The 27,983-nt window shown below is 37.9% G+C and overlaps 4 protein-coding genes across 4 annotated transcripts; 3 read left to right on the top strand and 1 right to left on the bottom strand.

Annotated features, from left to right (window-relative positions):
* The first annotated feature begins 1,099 nt into the window (after nucleotides 1-1,099).
* Nucleotides 1,100-24,605, top strand: LOC133736964 (probable LRR receptor-like serine/threonine-protein kinase At3g47570). The gene is made up of 4 exons (XM_062164587.1): nucleotides 1,100-1,813; nucleotides 1,918-2,274; nucleotides 2,829-3,036; nucleotides 24,539-24,605. The coding sequence occupies exons 1-3, from the start codon at nucleotides 1,165-1,167 to the stop codon at nucleotides 2,834-2,836; spliced, it is 1,014 nt and encodes a 337-aa protein (XP_062020571.1). The 5' UTR covers nucleotides 1,100-1,164; the 3' UTR covers nucleotides 2,837-3,036; nucleotides 24,539-24,605.
* On the top strand, nucleotides 7,754-8,790 carry LOC133737223 (polyadenylation and cleavage factor homolog 4-like). The gene is made up of 2 exons (XM_062164829.1): nucleotides 7,754-8,378; nucleotides 8,474-8,790. Exons 1-2 carry the CDS (start codon nucleotides 7,754-7,756, stop codon nucleotides 8,788-8,790), a joined length of 942 nt encoding a protein of 313 aa, XP_062020813.1.
* On the bottom strand, nucleotides 9,246-14,653 carry LOC133737222 (asparagine synthetase [glutamine-hydrolyzing] 3-like). The gene is made up of 10 exons (XM_062164828.1): nucleotides 14,561-14,653; nucleotides 14,236-14,478; nucleotides 13,238-13,399; nucleotides 12,688-12,768; nucleotides 12,095-12,316; nucleotides 11,809-11,943; nucleotides 11,236-11,316; nucleotides 10,979-11,064; nucleotides 9,907-10,015; nucleotides 9,246-9,806 (listed from the first exon to the last, which is right to left on the bottom strand). Exons 1-10 carry the CDS (start codon nucleotides 14,651-14,653, stop codon nucleotides 9,516-9,518), a joined length of 1,503 nt encoding a protein of 500 aa, XP_062020812.1. The 3' UTR covers nucleotides 9,246-9,515.
* LOC133736961 (probable LRR receptor-like serine/threonine-protein kinase At3g47570) lies at nucleotides 19,185-24,508 on the top strand. The gene is made up of 6 exons (XM_062164577.1): nucleotides 19,185-19,689; nucleotides 20,478-20,549; nucleotides 20,693-20,980; nucleotides 21,401-23,389; nucleotides 23,494-23,853; nucleotides 24,371-24,508. Exons 1-6 carry the CDS (start codon nucleotides 19,200-19,202, stop codon nucleotides 24,376-24,378), a joined length of 3,207 nt encoding a protein of 1,068 aa, XP_062020561.1. The 5' UTR covers nucleotides 19,185-19,199; the 3' UTR covers nucleotides 24,379-24,508.
* Nucleotides 24,606-27,983: the final 3,378 nt, after the last annotated feature.

Raw genomic sequence — 27,983 nt, 5'->3', positions numbered from 1 at the left:
CCCAAACACAAGTCGATCGGACGCTCGAATCCTCACGGATCGAATAAATCGATCAGTATGAAACCGTAAAAATCATAACAAATCCATACGAACTCCAAAATTTGCATATTATGTATCGAAACGCTCGTATCGACGAGTAGAAGACATATAATACCAGAAACAGTCCCATATATGGCCGGAACACCGCCGGAACGCCGCCACAGGCGGTGGCGCACCGCCGCCGGCCAAAACTCATTATTTCACAAAACTCCCAACATCAAAAAGCTTCATCTAAGCATGCTTGTGAAATCTCATAACTAACTCGAAGTCAGAAAACAACCATAAGGGATCGAAAACTACCTCACAAGCCGTGAACAGTAATCCAAACTGAGTTGATCGAGTTTTCACGTGTATCCTTCCAAACAACTACCACAGATCGCACAAGGAGGCTGCTGCGAACTCCCCAGGCCAAGGTAGAAGCGCCGCCGACGTTGGAAGCCAGAAAACCAATCGGGTCCAAGAACACCCAACTGCATCGCCTTGCAGCGCCGCCGTGGAGGAGAATCGAAGCTAGAGGACACCAGAGGGACGACCAGAAGGAGGAGGCGAACTGATCTGGAGAGTTTTCGTCGCCGGAGACCGCCGCAGTTCGCCGGAAAAATCGGGTCGGATCCGCCGAGTTCGGGTCGGGTCAGACGAAAAACTCAGATAGTGAAGGTATCGACCGAGAGACAAAAGAGAGAGAAAAAAAGGTTTCTGGAAATGGAAACTGAAATTATGAAAATAATTTCTGATTTTCTCTATTTATACTAAAACGGAAACTTCTTCCGATAGCCATATCTTTCTCATACGAACTCCGATTCCCGCGTTCCGCATGTCCACGAACTCGTATCGACGCGCTCTACAACTTTCGTGAAGGAAGTTTCCCGAGAATCCAAATGTACAAAAAGTCAAACTTCACACGACCCCATAAACTGTGAAATTCAAATAATTATACGGACGAAAACGATTCTACTTCACATGCAATCTACGAATAAAGCATAATAACAATTATTCGTACAACTGGTCCATTATTAATTACCAAAATTAAATAACAGAAATCCAGGTCATCACAAAGTTCCACCATGCAAAAGAAAAGCTAGTATATCTATCTTGAAATCTATTATTCCGGGGATCTTGTCAGCAATGCTTCTTGCGACCTCCATAATTTGGATGTTGATGTTACGCAGAAAAAAGAATGCAACAGCTGCAGCACATATTATCTTGATGCCTCAAGTTTTATCTAGAAGGGTTTCATACCAAGAGCTCCTACGTGCGACAAATGGATTCAATGAAAGCAACTTACTTGGTATTGGGGGTTTTGGCTTAGTATATAAAGGAACATTTCCAGATGAGACAGATGTTGCAATAAAGGTTTTCAATTTGGATTTAGAAGGGGCATTTGCAAGTTTTGAGGTTGAATGTGAAATGCTAAGTAATGTTCGTCACCGAAATCTTGTCAAAGTCATCAGTTGTTGTAGTCAAATTGATTTCAAAGGTCTTGTATTGAATTACATGCCTAATGGGAGCCTTGAGAAGTGGTTGTATTCTCAGAATTCTTCTTTGGACTTAGTGCAGAGGTTGGATATAATGATAGATGTTGCATCGGCATTGGAGTACCTTTACCATGATTATGAAGTACCTATTGTCCACTGCGATTTGAAACCAAGCAACATCTTACTAGATGATGATATGGTTGCACATGTTGCTGATTTTGGTATTGCAAAACTCTTGGGTGGAAGAGATTCTATGACTCAAACCATGACCCTGGCCACAATTGGGTATATTGCTCCAGGTGTTGTGCTCTTTTAGTAATCTTTCAATTCTCTATATTGTCCTTAGTTATGAAAGTTTTTGTAATTTTTTTTTTCTGTTTTTAAATCAATCTTATATACGCAGAGTATGGAACGGAAGGAATAGTGACCAGAAGAGGGGATGTGTATAGTTTCGGTATTGTAGTGATGGAAACATTTACAAGGAAACCAACTCATGAGATCTTCATTGGGGAAATGAGATTAAGTCAATGGGTTGCAAATCACCTAGTTCCAAATGCGATAGTTGATGTCGTGGATGCTACTTTACTTGGAACCGAGGAGGATCATGAGTTCGTGAGCAAGAGGGAGTGCTTATCATCTATAATGAGATTAGCTGTTGCTTGTTCAGCAGAATCTCCGGAAGAGAGGATAAACATGCAAGAGGCTGTAGCCATGCTTAAAACAATCAAGATCAAGTTTTCAAAGCAAACTGCAGCAGGAGGTATGGTGTTGAACTGTCGTCCTGTTTGGTAACCCTTTAATGTGTCGATATATCTTGGCTTGCCATTTGATTTTGTACCTAATTATGTAATTGTATGATAGTATGGTTCTTACTCATGTTTGGTTGTTAAGTTACTCCTCTGTATTCAAAAATAACTTCCATCTAGCTCCTTGCAGTTTTGTAGTTTCTGTGTTTTTCTGATTTGAGGCTAGCTGCTTAAATAAACTAACTACTATTTTCTCAATTTTTTCTATCTTTAAGTTCTCAAAGTACTCATCATGGTACAATATAAAACTATCTTGAATCCTTTGAAGTTTCAGAAGATTTTGGATGCACTAAATTTGATTATTTTTTTCCTGGTGGAGGACTGCATGCACTTAAGTTGAATGAGATGAAAACGTATATATGTACGAAACTGAGTTCACTTCAAGGGCCGATGCACATCCTTCTCTCATCTCTTCAAATCATGTCTATAAGAAATTGTTCAGAATTGGAGTCATTTCTGCAAGCGGGATTGCCTTAAATTTAAAATTGCTTGGTATTCTATATTGCAGAAGACTGATTGCAAATCGAATGGAGTCATGTGTTCTAGAAAGCCTCACATCTCAGAGATGCTTGATAATCGGCTTTAGTGTGTGAAGAAGTAGTCTCATTTAGTTGTCTGACACCTATTGTCTCTTAAAAACCTGACACTGATTCGTTGCTCTAAGCTCCAGTACTTGCCAGTGGCAAAACTTGTGAATATCCTTTGCTAGACCAATGGTACGTACCAGAAAGAGCTTCTAATGTTGCTTCTTTTACTGTCTGTGCTTCTAAATTTAATTCTAGTAGTAAATTTAAAAGTGCTTACATGCCTGTACCTTTGAATTGTTTCTAGGTGCTTGCTGCAATTGAGTCCTAGCTAGTCCTAGCTAGCTAGCTTAGCTTCTACATTCTTTGTCCTTGTTTTATAAGATAATCCCACTTTTGAAATTCGAATAAGTTTTCTATTGTTGTTGGATTAGGTTGGTCAGTTTCCTTTTCCTTGTGTGTACTTTTGATGGTCCTGACTGAATCTGTAGTGGAATTAGCTATTTTCTCTCTTTACCAGTATTTCCCACTTCCCTGTTTTGTCATAAGGTAACTTTTGCTTTGTTATTCAATTTCTTTGAGTCCGCATACTTAATATTTAGTCATTCAAATTTTGTTAGGTTTTTCCAGTGTTGATTTTAAGGATTTTTATTAGTACCATAGTTATTTCTCTATTGCTATCCAAGTTTGAGTCTTTCAATAGTTGGTCATATATAATAGCCGGTGAAACCTTCATATTGCAAATGGCTCTAAACTACTGCGGATCCACATAGTTGATGGAGAGGGCTCAAGCCCGTCCGAAAATTTTGAAGAATTTTTTTTTTCTATATATAGTATCATCAAAATGTTGTTGTCTTGATGTTGAAGCCCAACCAAAAATAATTAGGGACCAGTCTCTAGTCTCCTCTTTGTCCATTCCATTACCCATTAGAAATTGAGCCCTTGTTTTCTTCTTCTCTCAAAATTTGTACATAGTTGTACATAGTTGTATTGAAAAAAAAAAAATTTGGCCTTCGCCCAAAAAAAAACACTTGAATATGTAGCCCACCCCATTTTCAAATCCTCGATCCACCACTGCTCTGAACAGCAGGCATCATCAACCTCAATATGTTACTCTGGTATTATCTCTGGTTTTCCATTTCATCCAACCCTATTATGTAATCCATGTCTGAAATTGATGTTTCACTTCTGGCATGTTAATCTGGCTTTTTTCGTCTTCTTTGCAAAACTGGTTTATCTTTTGTCTATTATTGCTTCCTGATACCCTACAAGTAAGACTTGACCAATATCCTCTTTCCTGTGTCTTTTGACTCTTTGCTGTGTCTTTGCTGATTGAGATTGAGATGGATGGGTAACTAATGAGTTTTAGGAGGCCAAAGAAGGCTAAAGCTGGAGAGGATCGAGAACTAATACATTGATATGGGAAAGCTTCTGAAAATGAAGATAGAAGAGGTTTCAGCTAGGACCATGGAGGTATTGGTGGATGCGGTTCCTAGGTCCGCATGGCTGTCCACTTTCTCCTGTACTGAGTTGGACGATTAAGGGGGTGAACAGAATTGCAGGAAGATTGCCAGTGAGATGGAAGCAACTGCTGCTGCCTACCACATTTTCCTTAATGTTTCTCTGCTTGGTTCCAAAGTGAGAAATGCTACCTTAATAACGTGTGTATTTAATGATATTCTGGTCACCTTTTCAGTTTTGATCCTTTGACATATACTTTGCCTTCATTTGAGTAGGTCCATTGAGGAGGAGGACCTCATGAGGTTCATGACTGAGGAAGAGGTGCTGAAGAGCTCTAACAGATTAGCTGGTAAGCCCGTATTTATATATCAGCACCTCTCAGTTCCATATAAATAGCATGGATTGATCTGTAGTTATGGAGTTCTACTTGCATAAATATACACCATGAAATCATGCATCTCCTTCATTATAAAACCATATTATAGCACTTGACTCTGCTTCAGTTTACATTCTTACTCGTCATGAATAACTAAAGGTGACTAGCACTCGGAAAATTATTTTGAATAGTGAGCTGCAAGAGCAAGCAGCATAGATTCCTTTATTAATCATGTGCCAGTTCAGTTGGTACCACAAAAAGAGTTGTTGGGGTTAATTTTTTGATGTCTTTGACAAAAAGGAGGTGAAACATTTTCTACCTTCTGATTTTGCAGGTGAAGGTCTACAACACTCGCAAAGGATTAATTTATAGTTTAACCGACACCAAAAAAGGTGTAAAGCAATTGGATAAATTGTGATTAGCATCCTGATTGTTATTAGCATTGTAGTGTGGCTTGTTTTGGTGGAAATCGGAACCACAAAATTACTAGTCTTCCTCTCTTTGGAGCTCGTATTGGTAATCGCAACCAATTGATGAGAATTTTGGAAAAGCTAAAATCACATGCTCTGTGCAGCCCCCAGAGAGTTAATCTCAATTGAACTAGATCTGATGCTGGATGATCAGTTCAATCATTGGTGTGCATTGCAAGCTAGCGTAGGATTTATGAGGTGTCGGTATGTTGTACTCCAATCATTGTACTGTTATATGCCGTTGTTGTGTTACCTCAGCAATCTAATCACGTAATGTAGCATATTCTTTATCATGATGTTTCACATATGAATGAAGCTTGTTTAGGAAGCACCAGAATGTCTAGCTAGTTTAAGCTCCTCATCTGATAATCTCAGTGACAGCTTTCAATGGAAAACCGAAATTGCAACTTTCTCGATGGTGGGAAGATTGCAATTTCTTCTGTAATGCAGACCAAAGGACAGTAGATACCAGAAACCATTTATGAGAGGGAATCATGATATAACAATGAAATTGTTGGCTCTGTGAATATTATGCATGAAATTCTTGAGTATGCTAAAACTTGTTGTTTTGTTCTGAGTACTGGGGAGTTGGACAAATTGGGAATTAAATGTTTACTAGTTTGTGATACATTTTTGGTCAAATACCATAATAGCTTTGTTTACTGGGATCTAATATATGGTTTGATTGTTGTTGAAAACCAGACTCTCAGACTCAACCTATGTCATATATATATATTGAAAAAGAAAATCAGAACTGAAGCAAGATTACATGAAAACATGTCCAATATCTCTCCCCATATATATATACTTTCTCCAGGTTTTAGAATGTAACACATGTAGTCAACATTTATCACAAGTCCTCTTTCTTCTGTCTTTCAGCATTCATATGCAATGCACCATCTTCTTTGTCCTCATGTTTAACTAGTTTAAGCTCCTGGTGGTCTAATGTTAAACCACTTAATTAATCCTCTCTAAGTCATGTATGTCCAGATTTATGGTATTCCCTAATTACTTGATCTTAGCTTCCTCTTCATTATGTAATTGATTGTAATTGGTTAGACTAAGGATCTAAATAGCTACAGCTATCCTTAGTGTATATAAACCTCTTGCCTCTTTCGGCAAATCCTTTACCAAAAGGAATGGGAAATTCGAAATCCTTTACCAACAAGGATTGGGAAACCCCAAATCCCACAAGGAGTCCGAAACCCAACCGCCTCATCTAGTTTTCTATTCTCAAACCTTGTAAATAGAGACACCCCCTCGCGTAAGTTTCCATATCCCACTCCTCTTTCCTGTTTCTTGAGAATTCTGGTGCCAAAATAATTTCTCAAGATGATGCAAGTCTACGGAAACCAGAGAGGTCCTTATGGACCAATCAAGAATTCTATGGGTTTTGTCAAGAATCAAGGTCCATGTAAGCCACGTGTTTGGACCTGATTTTAGCAACTCCCATGTGTTTTGACTTAAGGGTTGATTAGGGAGGCATTGAGTCGTTCGACCGGAATAAAAGTAGTGTTCGGCTATTCAGCCGAGATTAGAAGTTTTCGAGATGTATGGTTGAGATGGATGCATCGATGGAGATTTGGGATTTTGGGTTACATGACCCAAAATATGAAGTATGAATCTCATAGACATAATGGTGGACGGCCCGAGTTCATATGAGCAACTATACAAACGGGCTGCAAGGCAAAGTAGGAGTGGTTCGGCCAAGCCCAAGCAATAATTCGGCTGATAAGTTATTCAAGGAAGGTGTTCGGGTAAATTAATGTTTTCAATTGTGAAGATTTCATATATCAACTAAGTCAGGGAGTTATGAGACGAATCAATCCTAGAAGGAAGGAGAATCCTACTTCAATTCCACGTCTTGGAGGACAAGTTAGCTAGGGTTTTTGACTTGTATATATAGCACATTGTAAATCATTGTAAAGGGTCTTGCACCACTCAAACAAATCAATATACAACTTTTACTCACAAACTTTTCTCTTACTATCTCATAGGTACTTTTCCTTCGATTCATCTTTTACAACTTGTTTTCATTTCTAATTCTTACTTTCAATTCAATACTTTATATCAAGCACTTTGCCTTTTTGTTTATTTACTTTACATGCACTTTAATTATCGCACTTAGGAGTAGTTCATAACGTAGAATTCTCGTCCATTGATCTCTTTCGGCCGGTCCGGATTGGGTCAATGTGATTCGCTGTTCACACACATATCATTTCACAACGCTTTGACAACCGAGTTCACTTCACCTTCGTTTTCACCGTGATTTGCGAGTACCTTCACCCGATAGATCTCTCGCTTGTCACCCGAACCTTTGAGTTTATTCAAGAAGTGAACGTGATAGAAGATCCCGGTCAGGATTGACACTTAACCGAAGTCCTTACAACAGAGGCATTAGAACCTAACGGCCGAGAGGGTTCCTTCCTCGGCCAACAATCATTTGATAAGAAGTCAGATACAAGCGCAAATCAGATCTGAACCTCGCTCAGCCGTTCGGCCGCGAGTTGGCACGCCCACGCAATTTCAGAAGGACGATTCAACCGCAGGTCCCTTGGCCCTCATTTCGGCCGAGACGATTTTGAGGCAAACACCACGCTATATGCCTTTTCCGGCTAATCACCGGAACCAGGTGCCGCCAGTCGGTCATTTTCAGCCCCAATTTCTTCCACCTCGACCAAATTTCTATCCATCTCCACAAACCCTGGTGCCACCTTATTCATGTGGTGGGTACAATTTTCAAGGGCAGGGTGGTTCTACTTCAGCAAGTTCTGTCCCTCATCGTCTACCACCGCAAGGCGTATCTCCGGTTAACGGTGCTGGTCCAGTAGTCTCTGGTTTGCTTGGGTCTCTAATGGCACAAGGTGTGATCTCATTGAAAAATCAAAGCAGAGGAGGACTCGAGAGTACTAGTCCACTAAATTGTGTACCTCTTGTACCACAGCGAGGCGCATTTCCTGTTCAAAATGCTGCTGCTTATGTTCCAGTAGTAGCTCCTGGTTTAATTGATTCTCTCCTGGCACAAGGTGTGATTTCGTTGAAGAAACAAAGCCCGGCACTGAAAGAGGAGAAGGATGCTGTGGTAGGATGTGAGTTCTCCGGCCTTGATCTAAATCTGCGTCGCGAATCTGTGGTAATCGGCTTGTATGAGGGTGGTCTGCCAAGGCAATGTAAAAGCTGTGGCCTCCGGTTCAAGTGTGAAGAACAGCACACAGCCATATGGATTGGCATGTCAAAAAGAACCGTATGTCCAAAACCCGCAAGCAGAAGCCGTCTCGTAACTTTTATGCAACTACAAGCATGTGGCTTGTTACTGACGCAGGGGCTGAGGCTGAGACATTACTTTCTGGTGTAGTTTTACCTGCTGCTGACACCAGTGGCGCGGCCGAAAAGAAAAGGAAGACTGGTGATGAAGAAATGGTTGTTCCTGCGGACGAGGATCAAAGTAAATGCGCCTTATGCAGAGATGCTTTTGTTGAGTTTTATAGTCATGAGACAGATGAGTGGATGTATAAAGGTGCTGTCTACTTGAATGCGCCTCAGGGGCTAGCACCGGAGATGGGTCGATCACAGTTGGGTCCTATAGTCCATGCCAAATGCTGGTCAGAGGGAAGTAGGAAACGTCTGCGGAGGAGTTGACTTAGAATTTCAAGGCTCAAGTGCAATGGGAACAAAGCTGCTCATGTCCTCTGCCAAATTTTTTTGTTTCTTTTATGTTCAGTTGTGTATCAGGGGAATGACAATGTAAAATATATTTGAAATAGCAATTGTAATCAAGTTCCTGGAGTTTCCAAAGGATACTCTTCCAAGTTGTACTCTTCTGTTTCTCATTGTAATTGATATTCTCAATAGAATTGACGTCCATTTCTCAAAAAGCTTTGTACTCTTCTTTTAGTCTCTGTCTCCATAATAACATGTACTCCGGTTCAGACAACAAAAAACTGAATCTGGGTTCTGCTCAAGTTTTACTATGGAATTTTTATTATCACATAGGAAGAACGATAATAATAAAAAAAACGATAATCTAAGAAAATAATGGAAACTCAAAACTGCATTCTACAGATGAAGAATTGAAGAAACAACATAAAAGTAGAAACCTATCTAAATTGCATACATGTCGAACCGATAACATAATCCTGTTGTGGTCAAAGAAAATTACAGATTGAAAATATAAGCATTGACTAGTCTGGTCTCACCTAAGAGACAACAGTAAGGCCTTCCTAGTTATATAAACTACTAACAGTCATGACGGATTCCCTACAGGGCCTTCTGGTCTCAGCTGCTACAGAATCAGAATAAATATCAATCTACAGTATATAACTATATATCATCTGACATTGTTTCATTAATCCAAAAGAACATGGTCAGCATAATTTCGACAGAAGAAAAGCATTTGTAACATTCAATACCTTTTTCATCCCACACAAACTACTGCAGCCACTCTCTGCAACCCCTTTTACAAGTTTCTGTGGAGAGTCACTCACAAGACTTCCAGTCTTTACATCTTTGGATTCCTCATACGCAGCTGCATGTATACCAAGTGCAGCACGACCAGATGGATCAGGGTTCTTGGACCATTCTGCGTCCCACTCCACAGCTTTTGCTGTGCTGCATGCCACGCTTGGACCACCGGGAACTGTCGATCTCACAGCATGCTGTCCATAAATAGCAAATTGAACATACTCAGGTAAATAAACAACGATCTAATTCAGTCAACTGACATTGTAGAAGATGGGAGGAAAGATGGTGGCTCACCTTTGGAAAATATTTCTCAAAGATAGTCCTATAGTAGCATCCTTCTTTTGTAGTCGGAGTGCTTTCAGGGTAGACAAAGCTTGCGTTCATCAGCATCGAATCTGTTACCGGTCCAGTTAGAGAAAAAAAAATGAAGAAATATTATTCTATGCAGCTAAGGAAGAAGCAAGCATCTATAGTGTCTGCTTAGTTGAGTTTTTTCAAAAGTGCACCTCTATCTTGAAATAGCGAACATGAAATATTTTCATAAAATGGTTAATTTTATCATGCAAACTTTGAGATGTTATGTTGCAAAACTCTTAATCTGGACCACACACAGAGCTGTCTCAAAAGTTTTGGAGGCCCTGTGCGAAATTAAAAATAGGGCCCTCTTTTTGCAGTCTTATATGTATATACTATTGAAAATTTTTGTTATATAGAGAAAATATAATACAAGATTATTTTTTAGATTGAAAAATCTTCAGTTGACCAAAAAAAAAAGATTGAAAAATCTTTTATCATTTTAAAAAAAAATTGAGAGAGAAAGAGAACTAAAGCTTTGTTACAAAAATTTCATTAAAAGAATCAACATTACAATTGAATTATTAAAGAAGATAAATAAGATACTACCCAAAAAACATAAAAAATTGTAAAGAATTCAAAGGATCAAAGATAAATATAGGGGCCCTACTGCAGTATCCACCAAAGAAATAAAACCAGGAAAATAGAGGAAGGAGAGGGGGGAAGGAAAAAAGAAAAGCAAGAGACATACAATGGTGAGAGTCGAACACCTAAAGAGGAAGGAAAAGAAAAGCTCATGTTCAGTGCCAACTGAACTACAACAGACTTATGTCATGAGGCCCTTTTCTATATATCTTATACGTCTCAGAACTTAAAATAGGGCCCCAAAATTTGGGGGCCCTGTTCCGTCGCTCATGTCGCACTTGCTCTAAGCCGGCTCTGACCACACAGTTCAACTAGAATTGATTTAACCACAGGACGTGGTTGGGGCATGGCAACATTATATAAGACCTAGTTGGAAAGAGAAAATTTCTGTCTAAAATGAAAATGCAAGCAAAAAATGCAGCATGCTTGTTTGTTTGCATGATCTTTCAAGCCGTCAATCCAGCTGTAACCGACATCATCACTAAACTGCTCCTTCTGCCTGTACAAGATGTGCTATAACCCAAAAAGAGAAAGTGGAAAAGCTGAAAACATATTAATTCTTGAATATTTGGCGCAAGTATCCAAGAAGGTGAAAATCTTCCAATAAAATAAAAGAACATGCAAAACGATAACCCTGTATAACAAGATTAGCTTAATGGTTGGGCAAAAGTAAAAAGTATCAACCTTTGGTAAATATGGCTTTTGATCATCATCAAATGCTTTGCGTAAGACCCACTTCTCAATTCTTCCAAGATCAGGCATGATCTGCAGTTACAAATGCAAGTATTCAGATGTATGAATATTACAATAACCTGCAATTATTATTCAATTTGGCACGAAAACAAGGCAATCCCGATAATGTCATTACAGCATTGAAGGTATAATCTAATAAGACTAAGCATACCATAGACCATCCTTTAGATTAGGCATATCAGGATATATCTGACACCTACAACTCAGCATAAAATGGATTCATAAATGACAGAATTCATAAAACACATGAAAATGTCATGAAGGACAAGAAAAATAACTTCCGTGAGGGAATGGGGAGAAAATAGTTGCATATCTATATCCTTTGATAATAGGAAAATGTCCACATGTACTAGATCATTTCATAGAATTGTAACAAGATGTTCCTATCCCAACAGTCTTATAATGAGCAACCACTATGCCAAATGTCAGTAGGCTTCAAATCACTACAATACATGAACTGCGTATAAAATTGGAGGAAAAAACAAAGTTTAATGATTGCTATACCATTTTCCATTCTGGATCAATGTCCATAGCAGTCTTGATGAATTCTTTGTCAAGAAACGGTACACGAGCCTCAACACCCCAAGCTGATGTCGATTTGTTGGCCCTCAGACAGTCATACAGATGAAGACCTTTAATCTGTTGAATAGTCACAAAATTTCAGTCAGAAAAAGAAGTCATAATAGCCATTAATGGTACTAAAATAAAATCCAGTAATATTGCAAGTACATAAACATGTGGCACAAAAACAAGAGAAGAGAACAATCCAGAGATAGTTTATATGGAATACCTTCTGGCATGTTTCTTGGTGAAACTCCTCCTTGTTTGGTGCCTTGTGGAAATAAAAGTAGCCACCAAAGATTTCATCTGAACCTTCACCAGAAAGGACCATTTTTACTCCCAGAGATTTAATTTTACGAGACATAAGAAACATTGGAGTGCTGGCTCTGACAGTGGTCACATCATATGTCTCAATATGGTAGATAACTGCTTCAAGTGCATCTATGCCTTCCTGAAATATGAAGCAAAGAAACAAATTATTTCTTGGGATAATATATATCCAGGCCTTTGTCTGGGATTACTGATGTAGAAAAATATTGATGAAAAGCGAGAGAATGAGATAGATTGGAAAAGAGAGAGAGAGAGAGAAGACTTCACGGAAGAAGTAGAATGAGTAGGAGCGAGAAAATCAGGATGAACGCAATTTGTATTTCCAATCACCAATTAATATGAATATTCTGAATCCTATTTCAAGCAAACCTTAAATATTCAATAAGGTAAAAATTAAAACTGCAAAAGGTACCTGACGTCTAAATTTAAGAAAATATAATTTCCACCTTGAGCCTTAGTAAAAGTATTCTTCTTACATCCCTTATAAATTACCTGAACAGTAAAGTGAAACTCGTGATGATGAGTACCAAGATAATCTGCAACTTCTCTTGCTGCTTTCAAATCTGGAGAACCCTGAAGATTGAAAATGCAAAGCATTTAAACATAGAGAAAAAGTATCAGAAAGACAATATCTTAGTTAAAAATTGACTACAAGAAAGTACATCTAAACCTTTCCCGGTACCAAAGTTTGCGTTGCAAAGGCTATTGAACCCTAACAACAAGAACCTTTCCCTTAACCATTAAACATACCAAGTTAATAACTTATTATTGCACTTTGATGCAATTAGGCCTAAACAACAAGAAATCCAGCCATGGTTGAATTTTTATACTTGTTCAAAGAGGATTTAGGTTGTCTACCAAGTTATAAACAGACATTTCTTGTTTATAAAATGAAAAAATTGTGCAGGTAGCATTTTCTAAGCACTGTTGGGGAAAAAAAAAGAAAGAGAGAGAACGGGAAGACACCATTCTGGTTATATAAAAAGAAACTGCATTTGATCAAGCGTCAGATTTGGTTATCGAAAATGAGAAGTATAATTACCTCCAAGCCAACGCAAAAGGTATGTAATTGTGACCACCACTGACGGGCAGCTTCGGATTTAGCCAAATAGCGACAAGCCACAGCAGCAACGAGTGATGAGTCCAATCCTCCAGACAAAAGAACACCGAATGGTACATCTGTCATAAGTCTCTTTAACACAGCCTGCTACAGTATTAGGAAAACGAAAAAAATGTAAGGATATGTATGAAGCTAAATAGTAAAAGCAGAATGATGCACGGAGGCCATTTAAATCTCTCTTAACAAACCACATATCTGATGATCATTCATAGCTCTGATCCAAAAAGCTAAATTGATATCTATATCTGTTGCATTAGACACCATTACTAGAAAGCACTAGTTAAACTGTTACGCTAATATTATGATATAAGGCAGGCAGAAAGAAAGGATGTACATTATGCAAATTTTCAATAATTATACCAGGCAATGTAAGTAATAATATATATCAGACGCCCAACTAACCAACAACCTAGTTACTCTTCCTTGGGTTCTGCTATTATCTAGTAACTATGTATATTTAACAAATTTAATTAGCCTCCAAATGCAGATGTAACGTTACCCATTCTATCACCCTACGAACTGAGCATAAACACATGTTTAAGTCTCAAAGATCTGTATGGCTAACCAATGTAGTCAGATAAATAGATCAGCCAAACCAATTATAAACTCTGAACTCTGCTCGGCTTAGTAAAAGCCCCGGAAAGAGAAGTTTATTAGTATTAGAGTTAATCAACAGTAACATATTTATGTTGCTTTACACTCCCATGGACCGATAATCATGAAACAAACAAACCATACAGCATTACGGAGCTCATAATCCTAAGCTAATTCAGATAACAGATTCTATTAATTTGGTAATGAAAATGCATCATCTCCCAATTCTAGCCAAGCAAACTGTAAATTTCATCTTTTGCCCAAAACAATAAAACCTAATCTTCATCCGAATTGAAATTTCAGAATGCAAAGGTGAAAGAGAGGACCGTGACAATGACGGTCTTGTCCTCGTTGTAGAGTGGCTGATCTCCTGAGGCAGGGTCCACAATAGCCAATCGCTGATGAGCAAGGTAACAATCCCCATGGCAATGCAACCCGCTCCAATCAGGGCCGCGCGAGAGTTCGATAATGCGAGACCGCGTGGCCTGAGAGTTGTCTCTCTCGGAAGGTTGAAAATATGTGAATGACCAGTCTTTCCCATTTGAAAGACTACCCTCTCTTCCTGAAGTTCAAATCTTCAAACGGCCTGATCGAAGTTCAAAGCTCCAGTCTTCAAATGTCCTTTACCCAATGATATTATTTCCAAATCACCAACAGTCTCAGTGATTCTAATGGTAACACACTGCTCCTAAATTTGATTTTGGCAATGGTTTTAAAAGTACTGCTTAACAGAATGTGCGCCATGATTTATTGTTTTAACTTGGACCGACACCTATGAATTCCTTTCATTTGCTTAAATTGACTAGGCTTCATGTTCCCCCAAATAAGATGATGCACTTCTAATAAACTTTTAATTCTCTACGTGCAATCTTGAGCTACCCATCAATGGAGAGGAATCATTACACATATAACAAGATGTCTGAATATTATGTGCGAGATTCTTGAGGAATATTCAAATCTTGGAATTTCTATGGTAGTTCATTGTCGATTGCTACTGTTTGGACCCAAAATGAACATTTTGGCCTGACAAGGCATGTGTTGGAGAAATTGAGCCAATATCAGTGGCTCAAGCTATATATTGTCGACAAGCTCGAAATATATATTTAGAGGCTGAATAAAGCCTACTATGGAAGCATGGAAGCATGAAAAGTCAACTTTAGCACATTTTCCCATTTCGGCTAGGAGAAACCGAGCTAGACAAGGAAGGAGGGGTGGCAGACTAACCAAATGAAATCGAAATGTGCTGAAACTTTCCAGATCCATTCTAGACAGCCCAATGATCATTTCTTATGAAGAGTGCAAGAGCTTTTTTTGAGTGGAAGGCCTTCAAAAAATCAGCCCAATTTTCTACAGAAGCAAAACTGGAAAACTGGACCTGTAAGAGGTCCAGCAGCATTTTCGGCCCAACCACATGGAAGAAAGCTCTGAAATTTGGTCAGCATGATCTAGATTCATAGTGGAACATTTTTTATGAAGACATCATGGCCAGAATCTGAATTTCTGATGGAGATATACATGAAGGAATAAAGGAGCCGAAAGTGCTTCCTTATCTCCCAAATTCATCATTCCTATTAGTGCTCCACCTCCATCTCCACCTCCCTTATCTCCCAAATTCATCATTCCTATTAGTGCTCCACCTACACCTCCACCTCCCTTATCTCCAATTAGTGCTCCACTTTCATTTGTTTAATGCCAAAGTAGTTGGCATGGTAGCCTATAAATAGAGGTTACATTGAAACACAATGGACACATTCACAACACAACATCAAAACATCTCTAAGATGATCTAAGTTCTCTCTAGAGCAACCTCTCTAAGAGCAACTCCTCTCCTTCTCTTTCTCTTAGCGGTGATCACACTCCTAGTCCTAGTCTTCTCAGAAGCCGACTTTCAGTGCCACCAAACCCTCTGTCAACGTGCTTCGGTCCTAGTCTCCTCGGGAGCCGACGGTAGTGCCGCGACCACAACGGTTACAGAACCAGCCAAGCAAGGGTAACGCCTTAGCAACCCAGCCAAGCTAAAGTCACGCTTTAGCAAGTTCTCCTCACTTCCCAGTGGTTCTCGCTCTGCTCGATCTACAACATCGATTATCGATTGTGATTTTCAAGAAGCTCAGCAAAAGTCCTCGCCACGAGGCACAAAGAATCCCACGACGAGGTTGGTGCTCTCCTCGTCCACAATTGCTTGAAAGAAGTCAGGTCAAGGGACACCCCCGACGACCGCACCCGAACGGTGCTGGCACGCCCGCGCAAGAAAAGAGACTGTTGACAAGCTGCAGCAAAATTGGAGCCAAACAGCTACTTATTTTTGTTAGAACGGTGGAGAGTTAGAGGATGCTGGAATTTGATGTTGCTGCTGTCTTTTATTTTGCCTGAACTGCATACTAATTGTATGTGTCTTCAAGCCCATGTTATGTACGTACTAGTTTGATAACATTCTTGGTCCTGTCATAAAAGCTTAAGCTTGATGATCTAATGGTTGCAATTTCAATTTCCATAAGAAAGCCAGACTATCGATTCAACTTAGTTTTGTTTGTCATACCGTAAAATAAAAATCAGAATTGCATAGAACATCATAGATAGGTTTTTTTTTTTAAAAAAAAAAAAAAATCCCTTAACCCACCCCACCCTTACATATGTCAGTGAGAATCGAACCCATGACCTATACAATGTTGGAATTATAATTTACCAACAGATCACAGCTCACCGACCATAGATAGGTTTTGAATCAATGTAGACTTTAGAATTTGTCATAGATAATTTCAAGCACAGTAAAACAAGTCTAATATCTCTTCATTCACTTGCTATATCTCTGATCAAACTCACACACTCCTTGCTTATCTAACTGAAGAAGGATATGCAACGGAAGGATAGTAAATGTACCACCAAACTCTCTAAAAATTTGTAGGAACGAAAAAGTGTATTTCATGATAGTTGAGGTATTATATGAGCATTTTACCCAATTCTTAATCCAACGTACTACTTTTAACCAAGGAGATGAGCCTCTTTTTTTTTGTTACATGGAGAGCTAAAAAAAAAAAAAACAGGCAAACTAAATCATTACAAGTTGGTCTCAAGGGGCCATCTAAGAAGAGTCTTCTCTGCCATTGATTGACAAAGGAGAGCGTTCAAGTCTACTTTAATGGGAGAGCACTCAAGTTTACTTTAATGGGTCCATTTGTTGTTCAATTCAAGTCTTTGAGCTTGTTTTTTACGCATTTCCATCACTATCTCCAAAAATGAAGTCTAGCTACTATGAACCTTCTTTGGATTGACGATTCCATCCATTAACAATTTGATCCACACATTTCTTTGTCAATAATAATATCTATACCTAGTCATGTCTTTGAACGTGTTTTGAGGTTTCATATCCTAATTGTGAGTAAAGGACTAAAGGCAGACAGCTAACCTCCCTTAATTAGTAGTGTAAACGTGTGTAAACTATCTCTAGCCAGTTTGGTAAGAGATAGCATGGTGTGTATTACCTTTTACTCCTACATTTGGGGTACACGTGTTTTGAGGTTTCATATGCTGAGGTTTCATTAGTGTTGGTGTGTATCACCTTTTACTCCTACATTTGGGTTCAGTTTGGTCGGATCTCATATTATATGTGCCTTAATTTGTGTTTTCAATTCCTCTATAAATTGTTAAACATTAATTTATTTATTTTTATGACAAAAAAAAAGTTACAAGGAAAAACCACAAACAACACCCCTTTCCAGCTGATCTAAATGGAATGCTGGGGACACAGAAATGGGTAAGTAAGAAAACCAGACCTTAGGATTCTAATGTTCATAAGCTAAAGATGTCAGTTGGTCAGCTACAAAATTAGCTTCTCTGAAGATATGTCTGACAATTATATAATGGAGTTGAGAAGCCAATCGCTTGATATCTCTAATCAGGATGGGAATTCGCTAGGGAGTAGATGTACGTTCTACCCATTATTCTATCGATGAGAAGCTTTGAATCTCCTTCTACAATGAAATGAGAGACTTTTTGAAGAAAAGTAGTACGAAGATCTTCCCTCAAAGCAGTAGCTTCTGCAACTAAAATGTTAGTAGAACCAAGATTCCTACAAGCAGTAATTAAAGGATTTCCATCATAATTTCTAAACATTAATTAATTGAAACTTATTGATGCTGGTAGTCAAGTTTGCCCCACTTCCGTAAGGAATTGTTTTGAATTGTTATTGTTCTGTAATTATTGTTTGGCTATTTTTGACAGCTTCAACTATGACATCCTCAATATGCCTCGGAAAGGACCAAATAGTTTGTCCGTGGATACTCCAAGTCATACTAGGACAAGATATTACCAGAATGATATTCGAAGTTTCAAACTATACAGCAGGCCGGTGAGAACCTTTGCCATTTACAAAATAGGCATTTCTTGTTATTTTAGTTGAGCAAGTCTGATGGATCAATGTATGTGGCTATCAAATTGGTGAATAAGCCTCTATCATCTTGAAGCAAAGTTACGCAGCAGGAATGTACTCCAAACTAGTTGGGTACAATAATTTTTCATTCTATGTTTTTACACAACGTTTGATAATATATATATAGATTTTTACTTGGACTTATATGTAGTTTCTATTGCATGTCTACGTCTATATTGCTTGGACTTATGTAGTTTTTGTTATCTACAGAACATTGTGGGTTCATCTACTTGTCAACTATATGCATAATGAACATGTGGTGATGTGAATCAGACATTTCTAAGGGTTAACTTGATTTGTTATAAGTGGATCACGAAAAAGTGTGCCTATTGGGATCAATGCACATGAATTCTAATCGTGGTTGAAGTTCGATCAGTTTTTTTTTAGCGTGATCGACAAAGGAGAGCACTGAAGTCCTACTTAAATGGTTCCATTTGTTGTTCAAGTCTTTAAGCTTGTCAATTCCACTACATTCTCCAATGAAGTCTAGCCATTATGAACCTTCTATTGGATTGATGATCCCATCCACTCTTATCTATAACTAATCAAGTCTTTGAGCTTGTCTTTCCTGCATTTCCATCACTCTCACCACAAATGAAGTCTAGCCACTAATCCCACTATGAACCTTCTATTGGATTGATTATTCCATCCACTAGTAAGGGCAGACATCTAACCTCTTTTAATTGGTAGTGTGTGTGTGTGTGTGTATTAAATTATCTCCAGCCAGTTCCTCTTGTAATTCTTCTCAGTCTTGGTTAACAATTCCACCCACTTTGCATATCCATTATTCACAAAATGGAGGGAGTTACTTGGTTCTTCCTGGTATACTTGATCTGTTGTACGGCGGCCAGGTGCTTAACTATGGTGGCACAAACCAACCTTAACAGCACCACAGACCGGTCTGCTCTTCTTGCTCTCAAAGCCCGTATCACCAGTGACCCTCAAAACATGATTTTTACCAATTGGTCAACCACCACCCCTGTTTGCAACTGGGTTGGAGTCACTTGTGGTGCACGCCATCATCGAATCGCACAGTTGAACCTCTCTTACTTTGGTCTCACAGGCACCATTCCTCCGCAACTAGGCAACTTATCTTTTCTTGTTGATCTAGACTTGAGAAATAATAGTTTTCACGGTACCTTGCCTCAGGAATTGGCTCGCCTGCGTCGGTTGATGTTTATTCACTTTGCATACAACAAGTTTACAGGAGTCATTCCTTCATGGTTTGGGTTCTTGTCCAAGCTTCAAGGATTCGGGTTGTTTGGTAATCAATTTTCCGGTTCCATACCAGCTACCATCTTCAACTTATCTGCTCTGCAAATAATTGATCTCGGTTATAACCAACTCTCAGGTATGAACTAAAATTATCAGGAACCCTAATCTATTAACACCTTAGCTAGCATGTTAAGGTATAATATACGCTTATTTTTTTTAAGTAATAATTATTGCACAGCAAGAGAAATTGGAAAGCTAACAACATTGTAGGAGATATACCTTTATGGTAACAATTTCGTAGGTAGGTCACAAATCGGTTTTGTAGGATTAGCGAAAGAGAAAATAACCGTGCATATGCCCCATACTTGAAACTTCAATTAGACGTCTTGTATGGAGATGATCAACTATAATATATAATTCTTAATTCTTAAGAAATACCAAATGAGATTGGTGCTTTAGATCACTTGGAGAAGTTGTCAGTGAACTTCAATGCCTTAATTAAAAGGAGTATTCTTATAGCTGTCTTCAACATGTCTTCTTTAATTATTTTGAGCCTATTAGAAAACAGCTTGACCGGAAGTCTTCTGGACAATATATGTCAACATCTTCGGAACATTCAAAAGTTGGATTTTTCTTACAACTAGCTTGACGGTCCACTTCCATCCAAATGGTCGCAATGTAAACCACTCTTTTTTATTACATAGCACACCCATTAATATTCATCACTTAACCGAGATAAAAACGACTGATATTAGCTCGAACTATTTGACAAGTATTCGTAGAGTCAGCTGCATATTTTTAATAATCATCTTATTTTGTTCATATATATCATGATTTATTCCCAAGTAACCAATGTATGGTGATGATTGACACCCTAGCTTGTTAAGGTAAGGAGATCAATATCTAACAAATAGTTATTAACAGGTAGAATTCCCAGAGAAATCGGAAACCTAACAATGTTGAAGGAGATCTACCTTGATGGTAATAATTTTGAAGGTATGACTTCCATCAATTTTGTTGATTAAAATGGATAATTAGTTACCTTGCGTGTCCCATATTTAAATTTCGTTTATTCTTGTTGAATAGCACAAAGTATATCATATCTTTTATATCAGTTGGAATGTGTGTTGATTTTTCAGAAATTCCAAATGAGATCGGCACTTTGAATCATCTGGAAATATTGTCTGTGCAATACAATGCCTTAAAAGGGCCTATCCCTATGACTATCTTCAACATGTCATCTTTGACTATTGTAACTTTCTATGGTAACAATTTGAATGGTAGAATTCCTGACAATATTTGTCAAAATCTTTCGAATATTCAAGAGTTGTATTTGGGTGCCAATCAGTTTAATGGTCCACTTCCTTCCATATTTGGGCAATGCAAACAACTTCTTCGATTAGTCTTGGAGCTTAACAGCTTGACAGGTATTCATAATATCAATTGCATATATTTTATCACTTAATATTTTTATAAACCGGTTCAGCAAATCAATTCAAAAGATGATGATTATTTCATATTTTGATAATCATATTGTATATATTGTCCCTAGCTATAATGATTTAATTTAGACATATTTGTACCCCTTTTACATTTGTGTGCTGTAGTAATCATTCTACATTTGACGAACTTTATAAAGCAACATTACTAATTTCCTAATAGAATTTTATAGCTATTTATTTTCTCTTCTCCCCCTATTTTTTCTCTCTCAATTTTATCTCTCTCCTCACTTTCCATGTTCAGAAAAAGAAACGCAAGAAATAAAAATAAAATAAAAAATAAAAATTTTCTCACGTGGTTTTTCTAGTACATGTAATAGTGACAGAGTGTTGATATAACTGTTGCAGGTCCTATACCATATGAGATTGGTTATCTTCCAAATTTAGAGGAATTGTCACTCGGTGGTAATAATCTACATGGCCATATCCCATCCTCAATCTTCAATATCTCCACAATAAAAGTATTATATCTCAACTTCAATAAGCTCTCAGGTAGCCTCCCTGCAAACATAGGCCTTGGGCTTCCAAACCTAGAAGTGTTTACTGCAGGATCGAATCACCTCAGTGGAGTAATCCCCGAATCCATCTCCAATGCTTCTAAGCTTCGGATTCTAGACCTGGGAGGTAACTCTTTTACTGGATTTATTCCAACCACTCTGTGCCTCTTGACAAACCTTGAATTCCTCAGATTGGTCTTCAATAATTTGACCATTGATGCCTCTACTCCAGAAGTTAATATTTTTTCTTGTCTGCCAAATCTTAGAAATTTAAGGATTTTAGCCTTTGAAAGAAATCCATTTGATGCCAAGCTTTCAATTTCCTTCGGCAATTTCTCTGCATCACTTCAATATCTTTATTTAGGAAATTGCAGATTCAGAGGTAACATCCCCAGTGATATTGGGAATTTGAGTAGCTTGATATTGTTATCCCTCGATGAGAATCAATTGAGCGGGTCAATTCCAAGCTCAATGGGAAGACTACTGAATCTTCAAGGTTTGTATATGTATGATAACGCATTGCAAGGATACATTCCAGATGAACTTTGTCAACTAGAAGACTTAGATGTTTTGTATTTGGGTGGGAATCAACTCTCTGGTTTTGTACCTTCCTGCTTGGGTAATCTAACAGCATCTCTTAGATATCTATCCTTAGATTCCAATTTGTTGAATTCCACAATACCATCTACCTTGTGGGGACTTACAGATATCTTGGAACTAGACTTGTCATCCAATTCTCTAATTGGGCCTCTATCAGCTGCTGTTGGTAATTTGAAAGTTGCTACATACATAAATGTATCATACAACCAATTATCTGGGAGTGTACCAAGTAGCATTGGGAGTTTAGTGAGTTTGGTCAATCTCTCCTTAGCACATAACAATCTAGAAGGCCCTATTCCTAGTTCCTTTGAAGATTGTGTAAGCTTAGAAGGATTGGATTTATCTCGAAATAGTTTCACTGGAGTGATTCCAAAGTCTCTAGAAGCACTCTCATATCTCAAGCATCTGAATTTGTCTTTCAACAGACTCCAAGGAGAAATTCCAAGCGGCGGTCCTTTCAAAAACTTCTCTGCTGAATCATTTGTTTCAAACCATGGACTCTGTGGTGGATCCCAATTTCAAGTTCCACCATGCAAAAGAAAAACTAGCATATCTATCTTGAAGTATGTTATTCCGGGGATCTTGTCAGCAATGCTTCTAGCGGCCTCCATATTTTGGATGTTGATGTTACACAGAAAAAACAATGCAATAGCTGCAGCACATACTATCTTGACACCTCAAGTTTTCTGGAGAAGAGTTTCATACATAGAGCTCCTACATGCGACAGATGGATTCAATGAAAGCAACTTACTTGGTATTGGGGGTTTTGGCTCAGTATATAAAGGAACATTGTCAGATGGGATAGACGTTGCGATAAAGGTTTTCAATTTGGAGTTAGAAGGGGCATTTACAAGTTTTGAGGTTGAATGTGAAGTGCTAAGTAATGTTCGTCACCGAAATCTTGTCAAAGTCATCAGTTGCTGCAGTCAAATTGATTTCAAAGGTCTTGTATTGAATTACATGCCTAATGGGAGCCTTGAGAAGTGGTTGTATTCTCAGAATTCTTCTTTGAACATAATGCAGAGGTTGGATATAATGATAGATGTTGCATCGGCATTAGAGTACCTTCATCATGGTTATGAAGTACCTATTGTCCATTGTGATTTGAAGCCAAGCAACAACCTACTAGATGATGATATGGTTGCACATGTTGCTGATTTTGGTATTGCGAGACTCTTGGGTGGAGGAGATTCTATGACTCAAACCATGACTCTAGCCACAATTGGGTATACTGCTCCAGGTGTTGTACTCTGTTATTACTTTAACTTTGAACTATGTATGTTGTCCTTAATTATTAAAGTTTTTTTTTTTTTTTTTTTGTATTAAATCAATTTTATAATGTAGAGTATGGAATGGAAGGAATAGTGACCAGAAGAGGGGATGTGTATAGTTTTGGTATTGTAGTGATGGAAACATTCACAAGAAGGAAGCCAACCGATGAGATCTTCATTGGGGACATGAGATTTAATCAATGGGTTGCAAGTTTTCTAGATGCGGATGCGATAGCTGAAGTTGTGGATGCTACTTTACTTGGAACCGAGGAGGATCATGAGTTCGTGAGCAAGAGGGAGTGCTTATCATCTATTATGAGATTAGCTGTTGCTTGTTCAGCAGAATCTCCGGAAGAGAGGATAAACATGCAAGAGGCTGTAGCCATGCTTAAAACAATCAAGATCAAGTTTTCAAAGCAAACTGCAGCAGGAGGTATGGTGTTGAACTGTCGTCCTGTTTGGTAACCCTTTAATGTGTCGATATATCTTGGCTTGCCATTTGATTTTGTACCTAATTATGTAATTGTATGATAGTATGGTTCTTACTCATGTTTGGTTGTTAAGTTACTCCTCTGTATTCAAAAATAACTTCCATCTAGCTCCTTGCAGTTTTGTAGTTTCTGTGTTTTTCTGATTTGAGGCTAGCTGCTTAAATAAACTAACTACTATTTTCTCAATTTTTTCTATCTTTAAGTTCTCAAAGTACTCATCATGGTACAATATAAAACTAATATTGAATCCTTTGAAGTTTCCTGGTGGAGGAATGCATGCACCTAACTTGAATGAGATGAAAACGTATCTATGTACAAAACTGAGTTCACTTCAAGAGCAGATGCTCATCATTCTCTCATCTCTTCAAATCATGTCTATATTAGATTGTTCAAAATTGGAGTCATTTCTAGAAGCGGGATTGCCTAAAATTTAAAATTGCTTGGTATTCTATATTGAAGAAGACTGATTGCAAATCGAATGAAGTGTGTTCTAGAAAGCCTCACATCTCAGAGAGCATGATAATTGTCTTCAGTGTGTGAAGAAGTAGTCTAATTTCGTTGTCTAACACCTATTGTCTCAATTGCTATCCAAGTTTGAATCTTTCAATAGTTGGTCTTATATAACAGCCGGTGAAACCTTCATATTGCAAATGGCTCTAAACAGCAGGCATCATCAACCTCAATATGCTATCTGGTATTTTCTCTGGTTTTCCATTCCATCCAACCCTATTATGTAATCCATGTCTGAAATTGATGTTCCACTTCTGGCATGTTAATCTGGCTTTCTTCATCTTCTTTGCAAAACTGGTTTATCTTTTGTCTATTATTGCTTCGTGATACCCTACATGTAAGACTTGACCAATATAGGGTTTTTCCTCTTTCCTGTGTCTTCTATCTCTTTGTTGATTGAGATTGAGATGGGTGGGGAGCTACTGAGTTTCAGGAGGCCAAAGAAGGCTAAAGCTGGAGAGGAGAAATAATACACTGATATGGGAAAGCTTCTGAATGAAGCTAGAAGAGGTTTCAGCTAGGACCATGGAGGTATTGGTGGATGTGGTTCCTAGGTCCGCATGGCTATCCACCTTCTCCTGTACTGAGTTGGACGATTAAGGGGGTGAACAGAATAGCAAGGAGATTGCCAGTGAGATGGAAGCAACTGCTGCTGCCTACCACATTTTCCTTAATGTTTCTCTGCTTGGTTCCAAGTGAGAAATGCTACCTTAATAACGTGTGTATTTAATGATATTCTGGTCACCTTTTCAGTTTCGATCCTTTGACATACTTTGCCTTCATTTGAGTAGGTCCATTGAGGAGGAGGACCTCATGAGGTTCATGATTGAGGAAGAGGTGCTGAAGAGCTCTAACAGATTAGCTGGTAAGCCCGTATTTATATATCAGCACCTCTCAGTTCCATATAAATAGCATGGATTGATCTGTAGTTAGGGAGTTCTACTTGCATAAATATACACACTACTAGAATTTTGTTCATATACATCAGTCCAGAACCGATGTCAAACTAAAATTCGACCGATGCCTTAGTGGGTGTAGAGAAAGATAAAAAAAATCAGACATCGGTCGGCAACCGATGTCCACAACAACAACGAACATCGCTTTTGAAACACAAATCGATGTATAATCGTTATAATCATCATAATTTTGTATGTTAACTATATTTAATTATTCATATTTTCGCATTTTATGCTTAATAAAGTATATGTCGAACAATACCTATGTGAACATTTGCATCGAATTCTATTTCAGAAGTGATGTCTCGAACCCTTCCAAACATTGGTTTCTATAAATTATTGTTTGTTCTTGGCCATTTTTACGTGTAGCTTGCCACATTATTTTCCTAGGAACGATGTTGGTATCTTTAGACGTCATCGGTTTTTTTTATAAGGAATGATGTTTCCTTTCACACAGAACATCGTTTTCATTTACGTAAAACGATGTTCAATGGTTTTATGTACATCGCTTGTTTTTGCATAAACTGATGTGTTGTTTCATTGTAGACATCGCTTTTAGATTCTAAAACCGATGTTCTCTGTTTAATGGTACATCGGTGTACTTTGTGGTAGGTGATTTGTCCGTTGACAATAGATTGGGTTTTGGTGTTTAGAAATCGATGTGCACTGGTTTTGAGTACATCAGTTCTGTGGACACATTTCGATATATTAATAATCATAAGACATCGATTTTCATTTTGGTACTGATTTCTAATCTCTCAACTGACTTCGTTTTCCTTGGCATTACTGTTTTGTTTTACAATTATATACATCTTTGTTATGAGCATGATGTATAAAGTTTAATTGTAGTTGCTGCTGGGAAATAAAGTAACATTCCTCAACATAATAACTCAAGCACATCATTCAAATACTGGGGCATTCCATTAATTTTTTGTCCAAATTCATGATCCAACATAAAGTAGATATGATTTCTGAGTCTTTACCATTCTCTACATCAGTGAAGCAGGACTACATTCTTACAAGTATGTGTGTCTTCTTGGGATTATAATCAACATATGTCCGACATGAGCATGTTCAATTGAATTTGCCTTCCTGCACATAAGCAATTTGTTTTGATCAGTTGAGGACTTTGAGGACAATCTTACATTCATGAAGGTGAAACCTCATACACTTTAACACCCCCAAAAATGTTTCAGTATTTCTTTACATAATCTAGTTTCCCCTTTTTGGGCATTCTTCTCATGCAACAGAATCTAGTTTGCCCCTATTATGATGGAAATACACCAAAAATAAAAAACAAATCCTGCGTAAAATCTGAATGCATGCTTCAAGAGAGACCATAAATTTTAATCATCCAAGTTGATCCTAATTGACAAATAACACAATGTAATTTTTACAATATCAGAAGAAAACATACTTCATTGTTTGTAAATCCCAAAACTGAATGGATGATTCACACGTTACTGCAACAACATTCATGTCATGTGGATCCCATGCTCCACCAGATTGAGCAACAAGATCAGCTGACTCTTGTGATTGTACCTGGATTGAGCAAAAGACCTAAATAAGAATCGGTCTGAAAAATTGAATTTAAACCGATACTTCATCAAGTGTGACACGCTTTAGAAGCAAGAGATTTTGGGATCTTAAGGTCCCAGTAAAAACAAAGCTGTAACAAAACTCAAAACAAAAGAGGATACAGGAAAGAGGTCAATTTTGTAAACTTTCTCCGCTCCTCTCTGCTAATCCTATTAAAATTCCTCTCGTATTTTGGAAAGGAAAAACAAGCCCTATATATAGAGGCCCTTGGTCTTGTTATTCTCATCAATTTATTCTCAACATCTTTCGATTTAGAATTTTAGTCAATATTTGTTCTCAAAAGATGAGTTTTGGACTCTAGACGAAGTCGAGAAATTACTAAAGAAGTCGTTGACGAAAAACGAGTAAAGTAACGAACCCCAAAACCCGGAAGTAACCAGCCAGGACGGTTTCGTAATTCGTCACAAGAATAAAATGGGCCTTTCACGCAGATGGGTATAAATAGAAAACCTTGGGTGTGAAAACCCTAGAACCTCTCTCCTCTCTCAGCCGCGTCTTTCCCTCTCTCAAATTTGTATGGTAGAAACATACTAGACTTTTGAAAGAAGCAATAGTTTGGTTCCAACTTCCAAATTGAATTTCTTTAAATGCAGGTTTTTTTCTTTTCTTCTGCTTTTCCTTTTCTGTGTAGTTCTCTATGTCATAATGTTGGGATTGGGGAGTGACAAGCTACGCATACATATAGGGTGTTTAAACCTTGGAAATTATTCTATGCACCGACGGTGCAAATGACCCAATACTTATAAGATGATCTCAACCCTTGATATTTATAATTAATATTTTTATTAATAACCTAAGAGTTTGGGTTCATATCTTCAATGTTCGATTATGTTTGTAATTTAAATCAATTTACTTTCAGTCATATAATTTATTATATTTTTCTACAGGTCGCTTTCCAAAGTTTAGGAAATGGTTCGGTCAGGATTGACAAGTGGTTAGGGATTAGTTTCCGAAAAATCTGTAATCATCAGTTGTTTTGGTGGACACACGTTACTGAAAAATATAGA

Source organism: Rosa rugosa, chromosome 3, assembly GCF_958449725.1.
Source record: "Rosa rugosa chromosome 3, drRosRugo1.1, whole genome shotgun sequence".
Lineage (NCBI taxonomy): Eukaryota > Viridiplantae > Streptophyta > Magnoliopsida > Rosales > Rosaceae > Rosa > Rosa rugosa.
Note: the sequence above shows the minus strand (reverse complement) of the source record. Positions and strands in the feature narration are given on the sequence as shown.